This window comes from Crocuta crocuta, unplaced genomic scaffold (assembly GCF_008692635.1).
Source record: "Crocuta crocuta isolate KB4526 unplaced genomic scaffold, BGI_CrCroc_1.0 scaffold186, whole genome shotgun sequence".
NCBI classification, from domain to species: Eukaryota; Metazoa; Chordata; class Mammalia; order Carnivora; family Hyaenidae; genus Crocuta; species Crocuta crocuta.
This window is the reverse complement of record NW_027551569.1, coordinates 4,249,614-4,274,703: the sequence shown is the minus strand read 5'-3', so window position 1 is coordinate 4,274,703 and position 25,090 is coordinate 4,249,614. Positions and strand designations below refer to the sequence as shown.

Sequence of the window (25,090 nt, the reverse complement as noted above, 5' to 3'; positions counted from 1 at the left end):
AGGGGGGGGGGGGGGGCTTGAGCTCACAACCCTGAGATCAAGAGTCGCATGCTCCACCAACTCAGCCAGCTAGGTGCCCTGAAAATTTTTTCTACTTTAACAACCATGTACAGTGGCAATTATTTTGTAATAAAAGTAAAAAGAAGGGCTAAAACTGGACTTTTTATTTTTGGATTTCAGTTTTCTGGTCATGAAAGTTGAGGTTAGGCAAGAAAGGTAAGGAATGGGCCAAATGTGCCATAAGGAGCTTGCCAGGTTCTTACCCTAAAGGCCATGGAAACATTTTAAGTGTGCACGCTTGTGTGTGTATATGTGGGGAAGAGAGACAAAGCTAAACATATACACAAGGGTGGATCTGTTTTTCTAAGCAGGGAAAACAAATGCCTAGGAGATGTTTCAGACTCTGCTGTGGTGAGTAAAGCAAGAATGCTAAGGGCCTGACCTCAGTAGCACAGAAAGGCATATACTTGAGAAGTGTTACGAAGAAGATAAATCACGATGACTAAACAGTTGGAAGGCCTAAAGGAAACACAAAAGAATGGAATGACTGCTCAGCAAGGGCTTTTTAGAGAACTATAGCATTATAGTCACATCTCACATCTGAATAGCCTTTGATCCAGTTTAAGTTCACTCCTAAGTATTTATTTTACACAAATATTCATGTGCAAAAAGGTATTTGTATATGGACCTTGAATAAAGTACTGTCTGAAGACTAAAATATTGGATACCACCAATGCTTAAAAAAAAAAATTAGGGCATGAGCACACCTAGAATTCTATATAGATTTTTAAAAACTAAAGCAGACCTGTATGTACGAATAAAAAATCTTCAAAACATACTAAGGAAAAAAGCAAGTCTATGAAAGTTATGAATATTAAGATCTCATTCATGTAAAAAAACCCCCATGTGTGTATATGTAAAGTGGGAACATATATACATCAATCTCTAAATCCATAACAAAGATCTGGAAAGATACATATCATCAAAGTAGTGGTGCTTACCTGTGGGAAGTAAAGTGGGAGAACTAGGCAGTACAAACATGCTTATGTCTGTTGATATCTTCTACCATAAGAATTTATTATTAGTGTATTGTTTTTTTAATCAACAAAATAGTAGGGGGAAAAATAACTCCCAGGCTTTTAGCGTAGTCAATCAGGAAGATATCACTGCCAATCGCTAAGTGAGAGAATAGAGAAGGTGGGCTAAATGGAAAATTATGAATTTAGATTTGGATTTGATGAGTGGTATTTTGAAGAAATCTAATAGAGCTGTCCTTGCGGATAGTAAGATATAAGATTCTACATAGTTTTAAAAATTAAAGGAGAGAAAACTCAGCTGGAGACACAGATCCAACAGTCACCAACATGAATGGCAATTTTAGCCAAGGTTAGTCAAGCTTAGTCAAAGAGACTGTGTTGTGAGAAAAGCCTTAGAGACTTTTGTCAGAGTTGATCTTGGCAGACTGGTTGAGGTAAGGTTGTATTACAGTGAAATGAAGAATGAGAAGAAGTGAAAAAGCAGAGAGAACAGATAACAACAAGCAAAATGCTTGAAGGAAAGTGAAGAAAACTAGGTGGAAATTTGGTGGTAGCCAGAGGGAGCCTTGAGGGTAGTCAGGGGAAAACTTTTCTTTCAAAAGATAAGAAAAGCAAGCATATTTAAAAGCTAACAGGAAGGAGTCAGTAGAAGGGAGGTGAAAGTCATGGTTAAGAAGAAGAATAAAAAAAAAGCCAGGCTGTGAAGGNAGAGCACAGCTGTGAAGATTAAGTTTAGACAGAAGAGACTCCTTACAGAGACAAAAGGAAAAGTCAAGACAGAAAGCCAAGTGCAGGATAAAGAAAGCGGACAATTTTCTTTCACTAGTTATTACGTGCAAACAGATGTCACCTGTTAAGCTGACAGGAGCTGGAGAGGAGTAGGAGTTAAAGCGGGAGGAACACTAAGGGAGCCCAGTCAAAACCTGAGACTCAGATTTGCATGACTGGGTAACTGTTTTCCTAAGAACCCAGCACCAATGATGCAGGAGTAGAGGATGGGGTCATTACTGCAGTTTTAGAGGGTAAAATGAAAACATTTAGGGGAGAAAAAGAGGCAAAGGACAGGTACTGGAGGCTCCCAACTATTTTTCCCAACACCTTCAATTCTAAAGAGATCTTTACCTCTGCGTGGAGTACTTATTCACTCCACTTATTACAAGGGAAAAAACTAGGTCTTCTCTTAAAAAAACAGCTCCTTGTCTCTGAATGTAACTGCTCTCTGAGGAGATTATTTTAAGTAAATTTTATTTTTGGTCTTTGGATTACTTTGCAAGCAAGGCCCTCGTAAATATGGATACCAAGTGCCAGTTTTATACTTAGGGGATAAAAAAGTTTAATCCATTATATTCAAGTGAATTGTTAAAGTAATCAAACACCTAAGTAAATACTTTGTAAGTATATGAGACAAAGAATTAGAAGACTATAAACAAATCTAAATTTTGATGTTTTAGGTGTTAGGACTGTAGGTTTTTAACAATTTTCTAGCATTTAAAAATGTTAGTACTACAAAAGAACTTAAAACAATTAAAATTTAACAATTTCTAATTGTTTTTATTTATTTAAAAAAATTTTTTTAATGTTCTATTTATTTTTGAGAGAAAGTCAGAGTATGAGTGGAGGTGGAGCAGAGAGAGAGGGAGACAATCCACAAAGCAGGCTCCAGGCTCTGAGCTGTCAGCACAGAGCCCAGTTCAGGGCTCGAACCTGTGAACCACGAGATCATGACTTGAGCCAAAGTCAGATCTTAACTGACTGAGCCACCAAGGTGCCCCTCAAATTGCTTTTAAAATGTTAAACAAGTGAAAACCCTAAGTATATATAAACTATCATCAATTTGGGAGATTTCAAAGGAAAAATCATTGCTGTTATGAAGTCATAATATATTGTTCATATTATCATGAAGACCTATTTTCAATTACTGCTTTTAACAAAACTAATTGGCCAGATATGTATTTATCAATAGAGGAAAAAATCAATGAGAGGATTACCTTGTCTTTCGACTGTCCTTGCCGAGCAATGGCATCATATTTAATTTTTCCTTCAGCATCCACCTGAATAGCCAGTGCATTTGACATTTTTTTCTTTCGTCCCATATCCAGTGGATACTGGGCCACGTGGATCTCTGGAAAAGCACCTCCATCTCCAAAATCCTATATATTGAAAAGGAAAGAAATAAAAAATACTTAACAGTAATTTGAGATTCAAGATATATTCATTCATTCACCAAATAATTATTGAGCCCTTGTTATACTAGATGCTAAGAGATATAGCAGTAAAGAAAACAGAGGTCCCTGGTTTCGTACAGTGTACATTCCAGTGGGCAAAGATGTAAAAAGCCTAATCTTTGGCTTGTGATAAATGCCTTGGATATAATGGGACTAAAAAGAAAATCTCCTTTGCTTCTTTTTTTTTGTTTTAAGTTTATTGATTTATTTTTGAGAAAGGAGAGAGAATCCCAAGCAGGCTCTGCCCTGTCCACACAGAGCACTAAGATGCAGGGCTCGAATCACGAACCGGGAGATCATGACCTGAGCCAAAATCAAGAGTCAGACAAGATATTTAACTGACAGAGCCACCCAAGTGCCCCAGAAAGTTTACTTTCGATAGTGTGGCTGGGACAGCCTTTGTGAAGAGGTAATGGGAGTTAAAGCTGAATGAGAAATCGGGTATGGGAAGATCTGACAGAAGCATCTTCCAGGTGGAGCAAGTAGCACGAAGGTAGTGGTTCAGGGACAAGCTTGGGATGTCCTAGGAAACAAGTGCCCAGTGAGGCTGGAGCTTACTGAGGACAGAGGAGCAGACACTTAGGCGACAAGCTTGCACGGGTACACAAACACCAGATCATGAAAAGGCTTCTAGCCCGTGGCAAAGATTTTTATATACATGACAGGAAGAAATTAAGTACAATGTTCAGGACAAAGAAAAGATTTTTAGTTTTAGCATACATACTGTTCTTAGTGAGGAAAAGGTCAAGGTAGAATAGGGCAGAAATGTAAGAATTTTTTCTTAGAACCAGATTTTAATAATGTATTTATTCATGTTCCATGAGAAGTAAATAAATAGAATAGGAAAGGCCTAGAAATGAGCTCACCACATTTCTAATAGTGATGATATACGATTATTTAGAAGAGAGGACTAAGACTTCTAAAGCAGCACAAGCTAAGTAATGCCTGTTGACGAAGTTTAACATTACAAAAACGGCAGATGATCAAACAAACATGGAATGTTAAATACAATTTTTAAATAGTTTTGTTAAAGTTAGTAATATTTGCTTAGCAATTATTATAATGTACACTCAATAATCCACAGTCATTTAATTCTTATATTTCAACAAAACATATTTTCATATGGGAAAAATTCAAGTTTAGAAAAGTGATTTATTTTCCCAAGATGTCCTGCATAGGCAGGACTTGAACTCCGATCTTTTGACTCCAAAAAACTTTGTATTTTCTACTGAACTAAAATTCCTTTCTTTTTAGCTCTAAAAAGGGCAAATCAGTACTACTAAAAATGATAGGAAAAAAATATTAAAATTAACCATTTAGAGGGCTTTTGATGGAACCATTTTATGTAAATAACTACTTAAAAAATTTTTGAAAGAGGGAGAGAGCTTAAGGAGGGGAGGGGCAGCGAGAGAGGGAGACAGAATCTGAAGCAGGCCTCAGGCTCTGAGCTGTCAGCACAGAGCCCAATGTGGGCTCGAACCCACGAACTATGAGATCATGACCTGAGCTGACGTCGGATGCTCGACCAACTGAGCCACCTAGGCGCCCCATGTAAATAACTACTTCTATAAGACCTCCTCCTTCAAGAAATATTCCATTAGATCCTGGATATGTGATTTCCTAGGTATAATATGCTGACTTGCTAAAAAAACTTTTGACATTTTTAAAAACAAACAATAAAGCTGAGGGAAGCATTTTCTTCTGAATTTGGCAGAAAATAGTTAAAATATTCCCAAGAAAGGTGCTACCTATAGCCAAGCCATCAATCTGACATGTGCTCAGACCTACTGGAGTCCTTCAACTGTAATAAGCACTTTAGAGCTGTGCATGTGGCATTATGTCGTCATGAAGCTTGCCAGAAAATCAAAGCTTTTACTCTGAACACTAGAACAAAATGCTTTCTCAACAGAACGTTCACTCCCCTCAAGAAGCATTCACAGTACTTCCAGATTAGCTGGCTCTTTTGGTTTGATTTTCAAATAAACTGTTCTGTTCCATGAGGATGTACAAAACCTTTAGTCAAGTAAGATTTTAAAAAGTACCTAAATGTCATAACGTTGACATGGAAGTAAGGATGAGGTTTCTGTTGTATGTAATATGATGTCTGCTACCTCCACTCTGTAATCTAGTGAGAGACAAACGACGAATATCTATAATCCCTCAAGAGACACAATATCCTATTAGATAATGTCAATCACTACCTTCTTACTCCAGATTAAGAGAGAATTACAGCCTCCTTGGTAATCTTTTCTTTTGCCCCGCATCTCACAGATTACATGATCAGTGAAAACAAAAGCCAACAACAACAAAAAACTCTTAGTAATTTCAGTAAGACTGGCTTTCAAACATTAGAATTACTAAGAGCTAAGGGAAAAAAAACAAGGAAAGTTTTTAAAAGACATGATCTAGTTGGGAGTTTGTCTTCCAGGCTCTATAGAATGTTCTGTTAGGCGGGGAGAATGACAAACATGGGAGAGGCTGAGAACAGGGACAGCATCTTGTAGGGTATGAAGCAACAAATTTCAAATCCAGTGAATACTTAATTCACTATGATCTCCACTTGGAGGCATACAAGAAAAAAGGCTGAGGGCATAAGCCCTTCACATGTGTAAGGTAAAAATCACAACCATAAAAGGACAGAATGTAAGAGTGATAAAATGAAAATAACTGGGTACAAAGATGCATGGTATAAGCACAAAGATTTTTTTTTTTATTTCTAGGAGAGAGAGAGTGAGAGAGACAGCGTGAGCAGGGAAGGGTCAGAGAGAGAGGGAGTCACAGACTGAAACAGGCTCCAGGCTCTGAGCTGGCAGTCAGCACAGAGCCCGACGTGGGGCTCGAACCCACGAACCGCGAGATCATGACCTAAGCAAAAGTCGGACGCTTAACCGACTAAGCCACCGAGGCGCCCCTAAGCACAAAGATTTTTAATAGGGCAGGTACATTCCTTGGGAAGTGGAGGAGCAAAATGTGCAGGGGTCAGAATGAATACTGAGAGACAGAAGAATAAGGTTTGATCAAAGAGGAGGTAGTCTTGGGGAAACAACATAGTTAAGTCTCAAATGTTTGCTTTTTCTCCCTAGATGAAAAAGGTGGTCAAGTATGGGAAGTCTGCCCTGGAATTAGGGCAAGAATATGTATTGAACTGCTGTAAAGGATACAGAGTAATTAGGATGATAGGTACTACCAAAGAAGTTTTTTTTTTGGAAATAAGCTAGAGATATAAAAAGATCATTTCAGAGTCTTCTTTGTCCCTCACCACCTCCAAATCAACCATCAAATTGTCTTATACCTCCTAAAACATTGATCTAATGTGTATGTTAGACTTATATTAACATTCTCAAATTGAAGACCAGAAAACTGATAAAGAGAGGTCAGGATCTGCCCAGTGTCACACGAACAGCAAGCAGCACAGCTATGATGCAAAAACATTTATTTTTACTTATTGTTTTAAACTTCTTGCCAGTGCTCTTTCCACTATACTTAACAGGAAGGAAATCAGAAACAGAAATGCTGCTGGAGTTTTCCCTGGACGAAGGCTGTCTCTTCAGGGTTATGTGGTATTGTGCATGTGGGGGAATGGAGGGAAAGGCACCCGAACATGAACTTGTTCTTTCATTTTCTCCTCTTAATTCTGTAAGAAGTACTGTAATACCTGGATTTAGAGTATGGTAGTTTCTTTTGTACATGTTTAATAGCTGGACATAAACAGGTACAATTCTCTTGTGATCATAAAGAAGTGATAATAAGCCAGAAGAAAAAGATCAATCTTCTAAGAGGAGTACGTGTCTTAGGAATTCATGACCAGGATTTCTAGCATATTTGCATTCATGTGCCGAAGTTCCAGAGTATTTTACAAAAGTATTATGATAAATGTTAACACAATTATTTACCTCTAATAACCGAGGTATCCAGCCTTTCCGGTACCCGTATGGGGGAGGTTCTCTTCGGGACGAGACCAGTGAGGTCTGTCGTGATCTCTGGGATCTTGCCTTTTCTTCAGCCTCAAGCTGGTCCTGAGATAGCTGAGTAGGTGCAGGTAAAAAGCTATAAGCAAAGAGAACAAAAGTCAGATGAAAAAAACCCTCTTACATTTGATCATTGCAATTGGCCATCAGAGACTATTTTACCATAATATTTTTTCTCTTGAGCAAAAGAGCAAACATTTCAATGATTCATGGCAATATTCAGTATCAGTCATTTTATTTTGTCTGAAAAGAAATAAATGATTTGCTCAGAGACATAAAGTAAAAACATTTGACTAAGATGCAGGGAAACAATACCCATAATAAAAAACTAACAGATATTCCATATAATAAACTATTGAGTGTTTATGCTTCCACATCTCTTTTTTGTAACAAGCAAGAAAACACTCAATTACTCAGGGGCCAACTGTCCACTATGTGGTTTTCTTGTTGTCTTTACTACTTTTATACTGCTTATTTTTAACTACTTTACTCTTATGCTTCTTACTTTTAACTATTTTAGTGTCAACAACAACATCAAAATAGTAAGGATTAGCACTGAATGTAACAAAGAGGTGGATAAAAGAAAACACAAGTTGTATATTTAAGTGTGTTTTCCTGAAGTTATGTAATTTAGAATGCAATTTAAAATTTAAGAGGTCAAATATTCAAAGGAGAAATTCTTTTTTTTTTTTTTTTGGGCTAAGAACTTTTCGGTGTTTATTACATTGAAATGCCTGTTTTAGAGAGTAGAGGAAACCTATCACTTTCCCAAATGGAGAATGTAATTTTTTAAATTGTTTTGTTTTTAAATTAAAAACAATTTTTTTTGGGGCGCCTGGGTGGCTTAGTCGGTTAGGCGTCCGACTTTCACTTAGGTCATGATCTCGCGGTTTGTGGGTTCGAGCCCCGCGTCCGGCTCTGTGCTGACTACCAGCTCAGAGCCTGGAGGCTGTTTCAGTCTGTGACTCCCTCTCTCTCTGACCCTCCCCTGCTCACGCGGTCTCGCTCTCTCTCCTAGAAATAAATAAAACATTTAAAAAAAAATTTTTTTACAGTTTATTGTCAAGTTGGTTTCCATATAACACCCAGTGCTCATCCCCAAGTGCCCTCCTTCAAAGGAGAAATTCTAAAGATGTAGTTTGTCATTCTTTAATTACAGTAGCCTTTTTACTAAGCTATTCTTAACAACTTTGAAGTATGATAAATGTTATTATAGAGATACCCCAAGTATCACAGAAAGATTCCATTAAATGAATAATATGTTTAATGGAAAAGTTAAGGTTCTTTTGTGATTCCTGGCAAGGAAGCATATCTGGATAAGCAGAACTTATATATTCAAAATATTTTTTGATCACTTGGGTGCAGGTACAGTGCTATGTAGGCAATGAGACTATAAACTAAGAGAGAGGTTACAGTCTTGCAGAGGAGAGAGATAATCAAATGCTCATACAAATCTCTAATTACAAATTATATTAAATGATGAAGGAAAAGTATAGAATGCTATGACGGTATACATTAGAGGGGTCTAATCCAGTCCAGAATGTCAGGCAATGTGACAGCTAAGAGCTCAGAGTTCAAATCCAACCTATGCCAGGTAGTAACCCAGATACATTACTTCTCTTTCGAACCTCTGTTTTTTCATCTGTAATGACAGATAAGACCACCTACCTCGCAGAGTTGCTCTAAGTAGTAAATGAGAAAATCTATGAGGCCCTTGGCACAGTGTCTAAATACTGACCAATGCATACTGTTCCATACATATTTGATTATGTGGAGCTGTTCTGTGATTCCACCAATTTGGATCAGTTGCTCCCCACCCATGCTCCCACAAGACACTCTATGTACCACTACGATAACAATTATCTTACTGTGTCACAATCATCTACTCATTTACCTTTTTTTCTCTCACTAGACTGTCAGCAGCTTGCAGAAATCATGGATTCTGCTTCTTTCATCCCCAACTCTCCTGGCACTGTCCAACTCACAGCGAGTGCTACTTAAATGTTTACAGAAATTCACTCTGCCCTTTGCACTCACCATCTTTATGTCACTACAGTCCTATTGCTTTCCCTTCTGCCATCTCAAGATCTTTATGTTTGTTCTTCTATCTGCCATAAAATACTATTTAAGAACATTCTTTCCTATAGTGCTTTTATGGAAAACTCTTTCCCAGATCATTCTTTCATTCATTTTTAAAGATTCTATTTTTAAGTAATCTCCACACCCAACATGGGGCTTGAACTTACAACCCCAAGACCAAGAGTCGCAAGCTGTACCAAGTGGGCCAGCCAGGCACCCCTCCTAGATCTTTTAGTCCTTGCTTCTTAGCATTCATGTCTCTGCTAATTATACCTCTCCACGGCTGTTTTCTGACCACCTTGTCCAAAACAGCACCCCATCCCACATTTTGAGTCACTCTCTGCCCTTTCATTTTTATTCCTAGTAATTACTACCTGAAATTGCATTATTGATTTGTTTACTTATATATATATAGTCTGTCTGTCCTAGAATGTAAGCTCTTTGAAAATAAGAAGTTTGCTAGACTGATTTAATACTGTAATACCAACACTAGAAAAGTGCCTGGCACACGGTAAACCTTCAACAAATATTTACTAACTGAAGGATGGATGAATGGATGGAGTCAAAAGCTTTGGGTTTCTACCACAGTTATTTCAGTATACCATACATATCGAGTACATAGGAGGAATACAAAGACAGAAAGAAGCCAAAATATTTACTTAGTTTACTCTTTTCTTTACCTTCTGTTGGAAGAACTGGTCACTAAAATGATCAAAAGGCAGGCAACCTGCCAAAGTGGAGAGTTTAGACAATCCAATAAACAGGTAACTTGGCCTGGATTAGGGTCTGAACATACTCTAGTCTTCCAGAGGGTCTTAATCTTGCAGTTCCTTGTAAAGGAGGACATTCCCACAAAGAGGCACACTCCTGCAGTAGCAGGGTAGGGAAGGGGAAGGGGTACAGAGCAGGCTGCATACGCAAGCAGAAAGTCCACCTCAGTGGCTCTCATCAGGGAGGTGATCAAAATATTTACAATGTAGGTGTAAGATAATACCTGGAGACATTAAGATTGTCAAGACCTGGGGGTAGAGAATGGGGGCAGTGCCACTGGCATCTTGTGGGTAGAAGCCAAAGATGCTGCTAACCATCTTACTATACACAGGACAGCCCCATACCAGAATGAATTCTCCAGCCCAAAATGTCAACAGGGCTACTGCTGAGACAACTTAGTCTACCCTTTCCCCTTTACTGAATATAGCGTTTTAAATGCAAGTGATGTTATGAGACACAGAACCTTAAATATACTTGATTTAGAAAACTAAACCAGTATGACTTTCAGTCTTTAGTTACTAACAATGACTGGTGACACCAAGACTAACATATCAGTATGTCAAGTCCCTGCTATTAAGAATCTTTGGTAGATCTTGGAGATAAAGAACACTTCATGGGGAACTTGACCATCTCTAAAAATCAAATTAGCCAGAACTCAACAAACTCAGAACACCATGTAGTTCCCAAGACTAGTCATTTGAGGACTGCACTCTGCCATTGCCATTTTAAGCACACAATACCCACCACATCTCTGGTTACTTTTTCTGGGTGTCCTTTCCAAATCCCACCCTTTCCCCAAAACCCTTCCTTATAAGTCTAGTAATCTTTGCCACTGTACCTCCTATCTGGAGGTGCACTCAAAAGTCTGCTGCTTATAATATTTACTAAAGAAAACTCCAGTCCATTCAACTCATTTCATCTCGTTCCTTTTGCGCTTAAGGTTAGTACTACACAAACAAGCATTTGTGTGCTGTTCTTTCTTTCCTATCTGTATACCTTGTACCCCAACTTCCCTGTAAAGACTGTTAGATTTCCTTCTGCACACACACAACCTCTAGGATCAAGCAAGGAACCCAAACTTAATTCCCCCAGGAATCTTCTGCTTAAAACATTGTTAGGATTCATCAGCCAGGAAAATCAATTACGAGAAGCAAATGTGTTCAGGGAACTCAAGCTTATGTCCTAAAATGACTACTGTCTTTACAACGATCTTAGACAACTCAACTTTTCCTGCTCGCATTCACATGGAAAGTTTTTCTACTTAGATTGGGCAGCAAGGTCGCACACCAATAGGAGTTACGTAACTCCTCGGAATCTCCCACTTAAGCATCTTTTTCTCAAAGGCGGGGACCACTTTACATGCGGTTACCAAGGTAACCGGGAACAGCAAAAAATCTGAAGCGGTTCTATCTACGGAAGAAATTCTAAGGTCCAAAGTTAAAAGTGCAGAGCAGCGGCGCCTTATTAGTAGGCAGCGGCCGCGCCACAGTGGCTAATTTAAAATCTCTGTCCAGCGCCAGGCCCGCTTTTTTCAGGAATCCTTGCTTCGGGACAGAGACTTCGGCAGACCCACCACCGTTAAGCCGGGCAGTCGCCTCCCGCCGCTTCATTCCGCCCCAAGAAGCCACTGCCCTCCACATCCCCACCGTGCCGGCGCAAGCCGCGGACCGAACGGAGAGCTCTCCACAGCCTCAAGATGCTCAAGCGAAAACCACGTGCGACTCCCCGGCATCTGAAACTGAAGAACTCTTCATCACGCTGAGGCTTTCGGCCCTAATGAGCGGGGGGGCACTCACCCCGGGAAACCGCTCAGGAAAGACCCCAGCTTCGGTGAGGCCTAGTCGTCCCGGAGGCCGGCAGGAGGGCCTAGCCGTGACCGCGGCCCACGTCGCTCTGTGCCCTGAGCCAGGTCACCGCCCGGAGACACTGGGCAGAGAAAGGTAAAAGGTGGGTACTCCCAGACCCTTCCGTATCGAGGACCCCAATCAACAACCCACCTGGTGAGCGCCATCTTCTTCCGCTTCTTCCAACGCGAGCGACAGCACCACGGGGCGGGCCTTTCCCCTGACGAGGAGGGGAAAGGAAGAACACGCGATACGCAGGCGCCTCAGCCGAAGGGCCTTCTGGGATTTGTAGTTCTTTGAGCAAGAGTACGATTTGGTTCTGTCCTAACCAGACCGATTGGTTCATTAACGAGATAAGGGCTTCATTTAAGAAAGGCAGATGCGTCGCTCCTACACTGTGACATGACAGATCGTTCCCTAGGCAAAATAACGAAGGTGAGATGCCTTTTAAGCTGCTTTATTTTATTCTCCACTCAGTACTCAGAATTCCCCATGTACCGAGGGATCCGAAACACAAGAGTATCCCGGGAACAGCAACGTTAAATAAAAGGGTGGCAGGGTTTTAAAATAATAGGAAATTGTGTGACTGTCGAATGGAGAGTTTTAGGCCGCTCTAAAAACATTCACACTCGAAACTTTTCTTTCCACACCCCACCCCCAAAACACTCTCCTGGGAAGATAATGTGATCCTTGGTTAAGTTACCTTTACAACATTTCTTTTGTTATGTTATGTATGTTTGCATTTTAGGTAGTTGATGTATTTTACTTAGATTATGGATTAAACATAATCTTTGATGAACTGATAGGATAAATGAAACCTGCTTGCAAATATTGGAGATAGGGAAGTGGGCGGGATATAGATGAAATGAGAATAGCCATTTTTGATCACTGTTGAAGCTGGATAATGGGGAAATGGATGCTCATTACGCTCATACATTGGACATTTTCCATGATAAAGAGTAGGTAGATACAATCTTTTAGTTGCAGTATAACACACATACAGAAAACTGCATACACTATAAATATCCAGCTCTTTGAATTTTCCTGAACCAAAACATACTTTGAGCAGAAGCAGCAGGAGCCCCTGCCCAGGATGAATCAATTTCTAGTGTGACAAGATGTTGTAGGCTCATCTAGTACTTTTTCTATCCTAGACTTGGAATCAGTCATTTCTCCAAGGAGCCCTCCTTTAAATAGGAAAGTGGTATTTAGAGAAGACAATCTAGATGCTACAAATATTCATTGTTCCTGGGTTGATTATTGTTTGTAAGCCTTTTTAGTTGACAGAACTAAAAAATTTAGATCACATCATGCATTTACATTAATATTTCCAGTGCAAATTTAGGATTACACAGATTTTGCTTAACTTTGATTTTATATGCATATCTCTTCTGAAAATCTTGGTACCTACTAGCATTAACATAATTACATTTGGCAATAATGTCAATGACAATCAATTAACATAATTGTTTTATCCTACTGTATATATGAAATAGTTTCAGAATAACGTTACTAATATGATTACTAAACATATGCTTAAGGATAATAGTTTCTGATTTTTTTTTTCAATTCTTTTTGCCCTTAGAGTATCTCTCTCCAGGCATGTATAGTCAAATTGCACTGCTTTAAAGTGACAGAGCGTGCTTGGTTGTTTCGGTAGAGCACGTGGCTCTTGATCTCAGGATTGTAACTCTGAGCCCCATGTTGGGTGTAGAGGTTTCTTTCTTTTTTTTTTTTTTAAATTTTTAATGTTTATTTTATTTTTGAGAGAGAGAAGGAGAGAGAGAGAGCAGGGGAGGGGCAGGCAGAATCTGAAACAGGCTCCAGGCTCTGAGTTGTCAGCACAGAGCCTGACATGGGGCTCAAACCCACGAACCGTGCGATCATGACCTAAGCCGAAGTCAAATGCTTAACCGACTGAGCCACCCAGGCGCCCCGGAGATTTTGAGCAGAGAAAACACATGATCCGATTTGTGTTTTAAGAAGATTATTATGACTGCTGTGTTGAAAATGGACTCCAAGAAGCAAGGATGGAAACAGGAGACCAGTGGGCGGCTTTTGTGATGATTCAGGGGAGAGATGCTGATGGTTTAGGGAGGGAGTAGGAGTAGAGATGGTAAGAAGAGATTGGAATCTGGATCTATTTTGAAGGTAGAACTAACGAATTTTGATGATAGAATTGATGTGAAATATGAAAGAGAATAATCAAGGATGGCTCTGAGGGTTTATGTTTGAGAATTATAGAGATGGGATTGCTATTAACTAAGAGGGCCAGCTGCAAGAGAGTCACATGTGTGGAAGATCAGGAGTTTGGTTTTGAACATCTTATATCGGAAGTGGTGTTAGACATAGAGATAGCCAAGTAAAAATGTCAGTTTAGCAGGTGTGCTGACAGCTCAGAGCCTGAAGCCTGGTTCAGATGCTGTGTCTCCCCTTCTCTCTACCCCTCCCTGCTGGAGCTCTGTCTCTATCTCTTAAAAATTAAAAACAATTTTTTTTTAATTTGCCACTCTATGAACTATTAATACACACAACTTTGATGAATCTGAAAGGCATTGTGCTGAGTGAAAGAAGCCAGTCTCTAAAACTTGTATATTACAGTTCACCCTTGAGAAATGCAAGGATTAATTAGGGACGTTGACCCTCCATGCAGTCAAAAATCCTTATATAATTTTGACTCCCCCAAAACCTAACTACTGTAATTTAAGATAAGATAAAATAACTTAAGGGGTGCCTGGGTTACTTAGTCAGTTAAGCGTTCAATTCTTGATTTCAGCTCAGGTCATGATCACATGGTTTGCGGGTTTAAGCCGCATAACAGGACTTGGAATTCTGCTTGAGATTCTGTCTCACTCTGTCTCTACACCTCCCCTGCTTGCTCTCTATCTCTCTCTCAAAATAAATAAAAATAAACTTAAAAATAAACTTAAAAAAAGATAACGTAACTTGAATCTTACAATGCAGCAAGCTAGAAAAAGAAAACGTTATTAAGAAAATCATAAGAGAAAATACATTTACAGTACTGTATTATATTAGGACCTTGTGATTTAAACCCTTGCAGTTATTCCTGAAAAGATAAAACTCAAGTGACAGAGAGTGGTTGCCAGAGATTAAGGGTGGGGGACAGATGTGACCCCCACAAGGAAGTTTTTGGGGGTGATGGAATTGTCTTGTATTCGGATTGTGATGGTGGTTACATGCATCTATACGTGTGTCATTGAACTGTATACCAAAAAAGTCAGTTTTACTGTATGAGAATTAAAAACTACCCTACTGTTAGAAAGGAAATGGAAAATATATTCATTTTTTTCTTTTTTTTTTTTTTAATGTTTATTCACTTTTGAGAGAGAGAGTAAGCAAGGGAGGAACAGAGAGAGAGGGCAACAGAGGGTCTGAAGAGGCCTGTACATGCATAGCAGTGAGCCCGATGTGGGGCTTGAACTCATGAACCGTGAGATCATGACCTTAGCTGAAGTCAGACGCTCAATCTACTGAGCTACCCAGGCTCCTTTGTGTTCATTTTTTATTGTCATGTAACAAATTCTTACAAACTTAGTGGCTTCAAACAACACCCCTGTATTAGTTCACATTTCTGCAGGTCAGAAGGCTAGTACCACATGATTGAATTCTTTGTCCAGGGTATCATAGGCCCAGATCACAGTATTAGACTGGCTGGCCTATCAGGCTGAGGTTCTGTAGAAAAGTCCATCCCCAAGCGCATTCTTGTCGTTGGCAAAATCTGGTTTCTTGCAGTTGTAGGATTGAGGTTCCTATCTTGTTGTGTGCTGTCAGTGGGGCCGACTCTCACCTCCTGCTGGCCACTCTCAGGTCCTTCCCACCGTGGACTTTTGCTTCGTTCCGGGCCAGCTGGGGCACATCTCTCCAACCTTCTCTTCTGCCACCAGCTGGAAGAAACTCTCTGCTTTTAAAGGGTCCATTGATGAGGTCAGGCCCATCCAGATAATCTCTTTATTATATAGTCAACCTAGGGGCATCTGGATGGCTCAGTCGGTTAAGTGTCCAACTCTTGATTTCTGCTCAGGTCATGATCTCACTGTCTCATGTTCCCCCTTCAGACTCTGCTTGGGATTCTCTCTCTCCCTCTCTTCTCTCTCTCTCTGCTCTTTTCCCACTGGTTCTCCCTCCCTCCCTCTCTCTCTCTCTCTCTAGCAAAATAAATAAAGCTTTTTTTAAAAAGTCAGCATTAAAAAAAAGTCAACTTTGCCATATAATGACATAATCAGGGGACAGTTGTCTTATTATATTAACAGCTCCAGGGATTATGCTGGGCATGTACCTAAGGGGCCGGCAGGGAGGAGATCTTGGGATAGATATTAGAATCTTGTCTGTCACAGGATATAAGCCAAAAGAAAAAAAAAACAACTATTTTGGTAAATGCAGGATTATTGATCACATTGTGTATTAAATGTAACAAACACAGTCTAGGAGTCTGAAGCTATTAATTCAGGCTATAGTTTCACCAATAAACTGTGTCATGGGTGATGTGATATGGACTAGGAGTGAACTGTTAAGAAAGAATTTTTTTTAAAAAAAAGTTTTTATTTATTGTTGAGAGAGACAGAGTGTGAGTGAGGGAGAGGAAGAAAGAGAGGGAGACACAGAAGTGAAGCAGGCTCCAGGCTCTGAGCTGTCAGCACAGAGCCCGATGTGGGGCTCAAACCCACAAACTGTGAGATCATGACCTGAGTCGAAGTTGGACGCTTAACCGACTGAGCCACCCAGGCGTCCCAAGAAACAATTCTTGAGGCTTTTTGGTACAAAAGGCTAGTTTTTATTAAAGCATGGGGACAGGACCGAAGGGCAGGAAGAACTGCGCTGGGATTGTGAGGAATGATTGATTGGGGGGGATTGGCGAGGGCAGGTAGAGATAAAGGAAGTTTCTAAAGAGGTTTTCGTTTGTTAAAGAAGACTTACAGGATCCTGGAGGTCTGTCTATAGTCGGGCTAAGGTTGCTTCTTGCCTCTAGCAAAGCATTAACATTAAGGCAGTTGTGAGTTCCTTGAGGAATGTCATACTCTGCCTGTCTCAAGAATTTATCAATGGGCTGCAAGTTGTAAGGAAATTTAATTTTATCTACATTTCTTTTGCCTTTTGTTCTCCTCATCAGTCGAGACACTTAACTTCTCTGGGCCTCAATTTTATCAAACTTAATATGCTGATCCTGTGACATGCTGTACATATATCATGAAGTGTTTCATTGAGGTAGTGCAGGTGGATATGTTTTACTCAACTCTAAAGCACTGTGTAAATATATTAGTTATTACTGTTAATATTTCGGTTGACATTGATCTGCTTTAGCCTCTGCTCCAGGAATGTATTACTTCTAGAAAGAGTATAAATAGGAGCAAATTAGAGAAGCTCCTGGAAGCCAAGATCAAGGAGCTTAGATTTAATTCCGCAGGTGATTTGGAGCTGAAGGAGGGCTTAAATAGAGGGCTGGGTCACAGAAATTGGCTATAAAGACAGTTCTTAAGTCCGAGTGGGTTTCTATGGTGATGAGAGACAAAGGAGGCCACTGAGGACAAGGTTAAAGTAATTAACATGGGAAGTCCGTAAGATACAGACAGAGATCAGGGATGCAGGATTGAAAGAAAGAGGTGGAGACGTGCTTCTCCCATCCACTCTCATTTCTCACAGAAGCACATGCGTGTGAAGCATTTCTACCAGTCACGGTCACTCACTGTCCTTGGGGTGTGTGGAGAAGAGCATCTGACTTTAATAACAATCTTGGCAAAACATAATTAAGAAGGCAAATATACTGCAAAAGTAATATGATATTATACCCCAAGGCCAAGCCCTTTACTCAGTTGTGTGGGGGTGGGGGTCTGTGTTCCTCTGTGCTGTGTCTTCCTGCCACGCTCAGCCCTCGTTATCTCAGGTAATTAGCAGCTGCCTGTTCAAAATGGAGAGCCCCTCATGCGTCAGAATTGGTGCTCTTCCAGGTTGCCAAGACCCATCAGCTCACTCCACCCTTGATATTCCAGATAGAGGGGGGAATCCATTCTCAGAGAAGCGAGGACCTAACTTGATTCCTAACTAGCTATGACTCTGTAGCCACGAGTGAGGTGACGGGGTAGAGTGGTTAAACACACAGATTCCGAAATCTGTTTCCGAAATGGTTAAACACACAGATTCCGAAGCTCCTCTCCTGGCTCCCTTATTTACTAGCCGTGCACCCTGGGCATGCCACCTTGATGAGGGAACATGAGGCAGGCTAAGGGGCAAAGAACAAGCTAGCACACCCCTCGACTCCCAGGTGGAGTATGTACAGCATTCCTCAGACACTCCTGGCTACCCAAGAACAAAGGAAAGGAGTTTAAATCCTTGCCATGGTGATGTAAGAAACTAAGGCAAATGGAAAAATAAATTCCCTTACTGCCTAGAGCCCATGGACAAGTCCTTGAGCAGGCAGAGTGACCTCCCTCTAGGGGCTCAGCTGCCTCAAGGATGACATTTTGCTGGAGGCAAAAGAAAACTTTAGCTGAACATTATCTCAAACTCAAGGATCCTGAAAGTCCATTTCTTTTATCTCATCTGCCCCAAGATATAGGCTGGCAATCATGCTCCAGGCTTATGCCCCCCTCAAATACATCTGAGGGTCTCATGACTGAGGTTTTATTAAATGGTAATTAATGGCGTATTCCTAGCAACAGCTAGCCCCTCAACGTCCTAGAAACCTTGCTTCCAAATACCTTAGAGGCAAACTCTATCCCTGACCCCCTCCCAACTTGAGGGTATATGAGTTACCTATTAGGACCCCAGTGCAGCTCTTCCTGCCCGTGGGCCCTGTCCTCGTGTTTTAATAAAATCACTTTTTTACACCAAAGGCATCTTTAAGAATTCTTTCTTGGTTGTCAGCTCCGGACCCCACGAATCCCCCTCACCCCAAAACTTAATCAACCTAACTTTGCTCTCAGTTTTCTTACTTATAACTGTCTGTATTTCTATGGTATTGGTTGTTATTTCTCCACTCTCATTTGTGATTTTATCTATTTGGGTCCTTTCTCTTTTGATGAGTCTGGCTAGAAGTTTCTCAATTTTAGTACTTTTTTTTTTTTCCAAAGAACCAGCTCCTGGCCTCATTCATCTGTTCTATTGGGTTTTTTTTTTAGTTTTTATATCACTGATTTCTGCTCTAATCTTTATGATCTCCTTCTTTCTGCTGGCTTTAGGTTTACTACCAGCATTTTTCACAGAGCAAGAACAAGCAGCAATCCTAAAATTTGTATGGAACCACAATAGACCCCAGATAGCCAAAGCAACCTTGAAGAAAAGCTAAGCTGGAGGCATCACAATTCCAGACTTCATGTTATATTACAAAGCTGAAGTAATCAAAACAGTATGGTACTGGCACAAAAATAGACACAGAGACCATTGGAATAGAATAGAAAACCCAGAAGTGAACCCACAATTATATGGTCAATTAATCTTTCACAAAACAGGAAAGAATATCCAATGGGTAAAAGACAGTCTCTTCAACAATGTGGCATGGGGAACACTAGACAGCGACGTGTAAAAGAATGAAACGACCACTTTCTTACACCATACACAAAAATAAATTCAAAATGTATTAAAGATCTAAATGTGAGACGTGAAACCATAGATATCCTGAAGAGAACACAGACAGTAACCTCTCTGACATTGGATATAGCAACTTCTTTCCAGATATGTCTTCGGAGGCAAGGGAAACGGAAGCAAGAATAGGGGCAGAGTGCCTGGGTGGCTCAGCCCATTAAAGTCTCTGACCCTTTGTTTTGGCTCAGGTCATGATCTCATGATTCTGTCAATGCAGAGCCTGTCACGGGGCTCAGTCCCATGAACTGTGAGCTCATGTCCTGAGCTGAAAGCAAGAGTCAGATGCTTAACCAACTAAGCTACCCCAGTAACCCCCTCTTTCTTAGTTTTGATAATTCATTAGATGGACACACAGAACTCACTGAAAGGTGTTATCCTCATGGTTTATTACAGGAAAAGGATCTGGATTCAAATCAGCTAAAGGAAGAAAGACGTGCATAGGGCAGAATCCAGGAGGATTCCAAATATGAAGCATCCAGCTGTCCTCTCCCTGTGTAGGCAGGACAGCATTGCTCTCCTGGCATTGACATATGACAATATGCAGGAAGTACTGTCAGCCAGGCAAGCTCCCCAGAGCCCTGACATCCAAAGTTTTTCCTGGACCTCCATCATATAGGTGTGACTGATTGCTTATGTGGCCGATCTCAAGTCTCTAGCCCCTCCAAACATCTACTGATTCTGGGTAACCTAGACCCCTACACTAAAGCACATTGCTGAGCTTTCTGGCCAGCCCCTACCCTAAGACTATTTGGTGTGCCCAGTCCCCACCCTAAATTATATTCTTAGACAATCTGGTGACCTAAGACTCCCAGGCAAACAACAATGCTCCTGTTAAGCATGACATTTCAAGGACTTAGAAATTAGTCCTCAGATGCTGAGGACACAGGCCAGATCTCTGTGCAAGGTTAAATTCTTGACTATAGAAACCTTGGAAACATTATGTTAAGTGAAAGAAGCCAATCACAAAAGGCCAGATATAATTCCATTCATATAAAATTTCCAGAATAGAAGCATAGAGATAAAATGATTAATAGTTAGTCGGGGCGAGGTGCTCTGGCTGACTTAGTTGGGAAAGCATGTGGCTCTTGATCTTGGGGTTCTGAGTTCAAGCTCCATTTTGGATGTAGAACTTAAAAAATTTTTACCTAGCTGGGTTGGGTAGGGGTGGAAGATGGGAAAGGTGAGTGACTACTAATGGGTACAAAGGTTTCTTTTGGAGTATTGAAAAATTATATAGTGCTGATGGTGGCACAAGTCTGTGAATATACGAAAACCCATTAATCTGTGCACTTTAAAAGATGAATTTTATGCGATGTGAAATATATTGCAATAAAGCTGTAGAAGCAAAGTTAAGTAAAATGCAAAATTAATAAAATGAATAAGTAAGTGAATAAGAAATATGACATAGTATCCCTTCATTAATTTTTTTCCAAATTAAATTTAGAATTATTTTGATGAGTCTTTAAAAATTGTTTTAAATGTTTATTTATTTTTGAGAGAGAAAGAACAAGTGGAGGAGAAACAGAGAGAGAGAGGGGGATACAGAATCTGAAGCAGGCTCCAGGCTCTGAGCTGTCAGCACAGAGCATGATTCAGGGCTCAAACCCACGAACCAAGAGATCATGACCTGAGCCAAAGTCAGACACTCAACCAACTGAGCCATCCAGATGCAATGTTTATTTATTTATTTTTAGAGAGAGAGAGAGAGAGCGCATGCAATCATGAGCATGAATAGGGGAGGGGCAGAGAGGGGGGGGACAGAGAGAGGATCCTAAGTAGGGTCTACACTGACAGCAGAGAGCCCAATGCAGGGCTCGAACTCACAAACCATGAGATTATGACCCCAGCCAAAGTCAGACACTCAACCGACTGAACCACCCAGGTGCCCCTGTTGAGTATTTTTTGAAAAGGTTTTAGGAATACTGTTATTTGAGGTGACCATGAATTAACTTAGATAGCTGATATCTTTACAGTTTTATGTCTTAGGAACACTGTTTAGGTTTTGACTTATTAAAATCTTCTTTCATATCTTTCAATAACATTTTGGAGTTTTCTTTATATAGATTGTACCCATCTCTCAGGATATTGATTCCCGGGCATTTATTTCATTTCTTTGTTATCATGAATGCAATCTCTGTTTTTATGTTGTCACTAAAGATAATAGTAATTTTTATTAGACAAACTGAAATTGTTCTGAAATGCAGCAGTTTTTGAGTAGAATCGATTATTCGACTCTGGATGACTTAAAGTTAGGGTGAACTTGTAGCAGTGGGACGGGCTACTACATCCTTCCTGGGACTGAGCCATCCTTTGGTTTGAGGTAGAGGCAAGCAGCTTTGCTGTCAGCGACTCCCTTCCCTGAGCTCTGAGACTTCCTGTGTAAAAGCGCACAAGACCTGCTGACCCCATTTCTTTTCAGATTTAATTATTCTTTTTGAAAGCTGGCTCTAACCTGAAAGGGATTTGAAACGCAAGGCTCCAGTGGGGATGAAGCTTTAGACCCAAGATAACTATTCCTTTTTCTATTGAATAGCCTGGCAGGGGAACAATTTGCCCCCTGCCCTGAGCGCTTTCATTTGTTTTGATCATTTTCATTCCTATCAAGTGTGCTGCCAGCTCAGAAGGCAGCCATCTGATATCTGAAGTGACTCCTTACATTACTTCCTTGTCTCTTCTCTAGTAGCAAGATATTCCACCAGAACATAGCCGTTTGTGAATGAAGAAGCTTCAGTGTGCGTGCATGGCTAAGGATTTAATAACCCTAAGGGGAAAATACTGGCACAATGAGAATAGTTATTATTTGCTGATAAGCTCCTTTGTGTCTGTTTAACTCATTGACCCCTTAAAACAGCCTTATAAATAGTTAAAACTCTCTCTCTTTTTATTTTAGAGAGTGAGAGAGAGAAACAGAGAGTTTGCAAGCTGGGGAGAGAGGCAGATGGAGAGAGAGAATCTTAAGCAGACTCCACGCTCAGCATGGTGACCAACATGGGGCTTGATCCTACAACCCTGGGATCATGAGCTGAGCTGAAATCACGATTCAGACACTCAACCAGGCACCCCAGTAGTTAATTCTTATTATCTCTTATTTTACAGACCAATTATTATTATCTTATTTTACAGATTGGAGGCTTAGAGATATTATATAAATTGTCCAAGGAGACAAATAGAAAGTGACCAATCTGGACTTTAATTCCTAAGAATATGACCTTAACTACTATTTCATACTGGCCCTGGAATGGAAGATTCTACTTTTCTTTTCTTTCTTTTTTTTTTTTTTTTTAGTGTTTATTTATTTTTGAGAGAGTGAGAGAGAATGAGTGGGGAGGGACAGAGAAAGAGAGGAGAGAGAAAATCCCAAGCAGGCTCCATGCTGTCAGCACAGAGCCTGAGGTGGGGCTTGATTCCATGAACCATGAGATCGTGACCTCAGCTGAAATCAAGAGTTGGGTGCTTGATTTCAAGAGTTGCCACTCAGGCACCCCTGATTCTACTTTTCTAAGAAATCTGGAGTCAGACATGAGATTGAGTCCTGCTCCCTTTGCTTCCTAGCTCTGTAACCTTCAGCAAGTCTACTTACCCCATAAGGCTGTGAAGATGATGTGAGATAATGAATGGAAAGTGCTTAAGTGCTTGGGTCACAGTGAGTACTAAATAGATATCTTCTGTTATTCTTCAAAAATCTAGGGGCACCTGGGTGGCTCAGTCGGTTAAGCGTCTGACTTCAGCTCAGGTCATGATCTCACGTTCGTGGGTTCGAGCCCCACATTGGGCTTTGTGCTGACAGCTCAGAGCCTGGAGCCTGCTTTGGATTCTGTATCTTTCTGTTTCTCTGCCCTTCCCTCTCTCATACTCTGTCTCTCTTTGTCTCAAAAATAAATAAAACATTAAAAATTAAAAAAATCTATCAAAAATTTGTCAGAAGAAAATTCTTTTCTGTACCAGAAAAAATTTTTTTTTTTTTTCTTTTTCTGGACCAAATCCTGTGCTAATTTGGGGGACTCAGTGAAATACTGATGGCACTAGTCCTCACAACCAGCGGATTGTCCATCTGGGGTTTATGGACTGAATCTGGTCTTGACAAGTATTGTTTGTCCCACACACACATACTTCAAAATTTTTGAATTGGTTGTAGACAATTCAAAATGAAGAGATTTTAATAAAAATCTCGACTTCCCACTGCTTTTGGAAACCTGCGGAGCTGGGCCTGCATTGTCCCATGGTGGCAGTCCTCTAGAATGCATTTTGTCACGTGGAAATGTGGGCCACAGACCCTGCCACCCCCTGATGCACCCAAAGCTGAGGGAGTCACTGGTGGTTCGTTGTTGCAGCTATACTGTTTTTCTTATGATAGAAGTGAAACCTTTCATTTGCCTAGGATGCTCTCAAAAGAAATCAAAAGATGGGTTGAAGGAGTTGCATGATTTCAGAAAAATGAGTGATCTTTTTATTTAAAAGCGAGGATTATTCTCACGTCTGATCTGCCTCACTTATTTTGATAATTTGCTTGGCCCCTGTAAGCATATGTGTTGCAGCCCCAGGTGTAAAAAGGTAACCTCACAATGTGATGAGTGCCATGCTGGAGGTAAGCCCAGATGCTTTGGAAGTACCAAGAAGAGTCCCTTCACCAGGCCTGGGAGTTCGGAGGATGCTTCCTGTAATGTCACCTGACCAGGATCATGTGCTATTAGTGGGTGAGGCCCAGAAGGACAGTGGCAGAGGTTTGGGCCATGGGTGGGGTTGGGGGGCTATTTAAGTAGATGAAACAGCTTGAGAAAGGGCTGAGACATAGCAGCAGCAGCAGCCTTTGGATCTTCTCTCCCTATTGACCTTCTACCCTGACCCCTTCTCAGAAGGGGTCATTTCTCTAGCTGTCACATCACTAACAGACAAAAGATGACTGAACCCAGTCATGGCCAAGTCCTCCTGGTTCCATATGCCAGCTGCACTCACACCCCCACGTTTCCCTGACTTACCTGACAGACACACATGTACCCCGGGGACCACTCCTCAAAATCCCATCAACACAAGTTCCTAATAGGAGTTTTCACATCCATCACTTAGTTACACATCAACAATAATGTGTAAAGTATAAAGGAATATAAAACTATTCCTTTAGGTGATGGGCTGAGAATATTTTAGTGTTTAAATAATGGAAGTCAGAATCTGTGTGGCTCGAGGAATTTAAACTCCTCCATAAAATAAACCACCTACATGCCTGTTTCTAACAAAGGCAAATCAAAATTTTCCTAGGGCAATAAAGAGAAGCTTCCAGAAGTGAGAGTGTTTCTCTTTGAGCAGTCCAGAAAAGTGGAGAGAGAACGAATCTAGGATCTCTCAACTTGACAGTGGAAGACTGTCTGAATGGGCAAGGCCAGGTGTGCCTTTTTTTTTTTTTTTTTTAAAAGGTGTGCATCCAGCAAGGCAACTGGCAGACCTAGCTGTGACTGGCGGGAAGGTCAACTGAAAGTGAAGACTTGAGCCTATCCTTGCTCACAGACAGGAGTCCATTCCTACCAGGGATCCAAGAGACATGGCAGAGCTTGCGTGAAGGCTTGAGGATGGAAGAG

General features: G+C 40.6%; 2 protein-coding genes across 3 annotated transcripts in view; one reads left to right on the top strand and one right to left on the bottom strand.

Moving 5' to 3' along the window:
- Positions 1-12,136, bottom strand: part of SNW1 (SNW domain containing 1) — a 32,364-nt gene extending 20,228 nt beyond the window's left edge. For both annotated transcript variants that reach the window (XM_077750626.1, XM_077750627.1), the window contains exons 1-3: positions 12,078-12,136; positions 7,156-7,309; positions 3,026-3,187 (exon numbers count right to left, since the gene is read on the bottom strand). In XM_077750626.1, the coding sequence (XP_077606752.1) occupies positions 3,026-3,187; positions 7,156-7,309; positions 12,078-12,091 (330 nt within the window). In that variant the 5' untranslated portion in view covers positions 12,092-12,136. The remainder of the gene's footprint in view (positions 1-3,025; positions 3,188-7,155; positions 7,310-12,077) is intronic.
- LOC144220526 (uncharacterized) lies at positions 10,605-19,482 on the top strand. Its single transcript, XM_077750814.1, has 3 exons — positions 10,605-10,634; positions 11,518-12,027; positions 19,118-19,482. The coding sequence occupies exons 1-2, from the start codon at positions 10,605-10,607 to the stop codon at positions 12,022-12,024; spliced, it is 537 nt and encodes a 178-aa protein (XP_077606940.1). The 3' UTR covers positions 12,025-12,027; positions 19,118-19,482.
- The last annotated feature ends 5,608 nt before the right edge of the window (positions 19,483-25,090 follow it).

Excerpts from the sequence above, each read along its gene's own strand:
- LOC144220526 (XM_077750814.1), top strand. The coding sequence starts at position 10,605 with ATGACTGGTGACACCAAGACTAACATATCA. Across the intron at positions 10,635-11,517 it reads ACACCAAGACTAACATATCA|TTAAAAGTGCAGAGCAGCGG; the intron begins GTATGTCAAGTC and ends TAAGGTCCAAAG.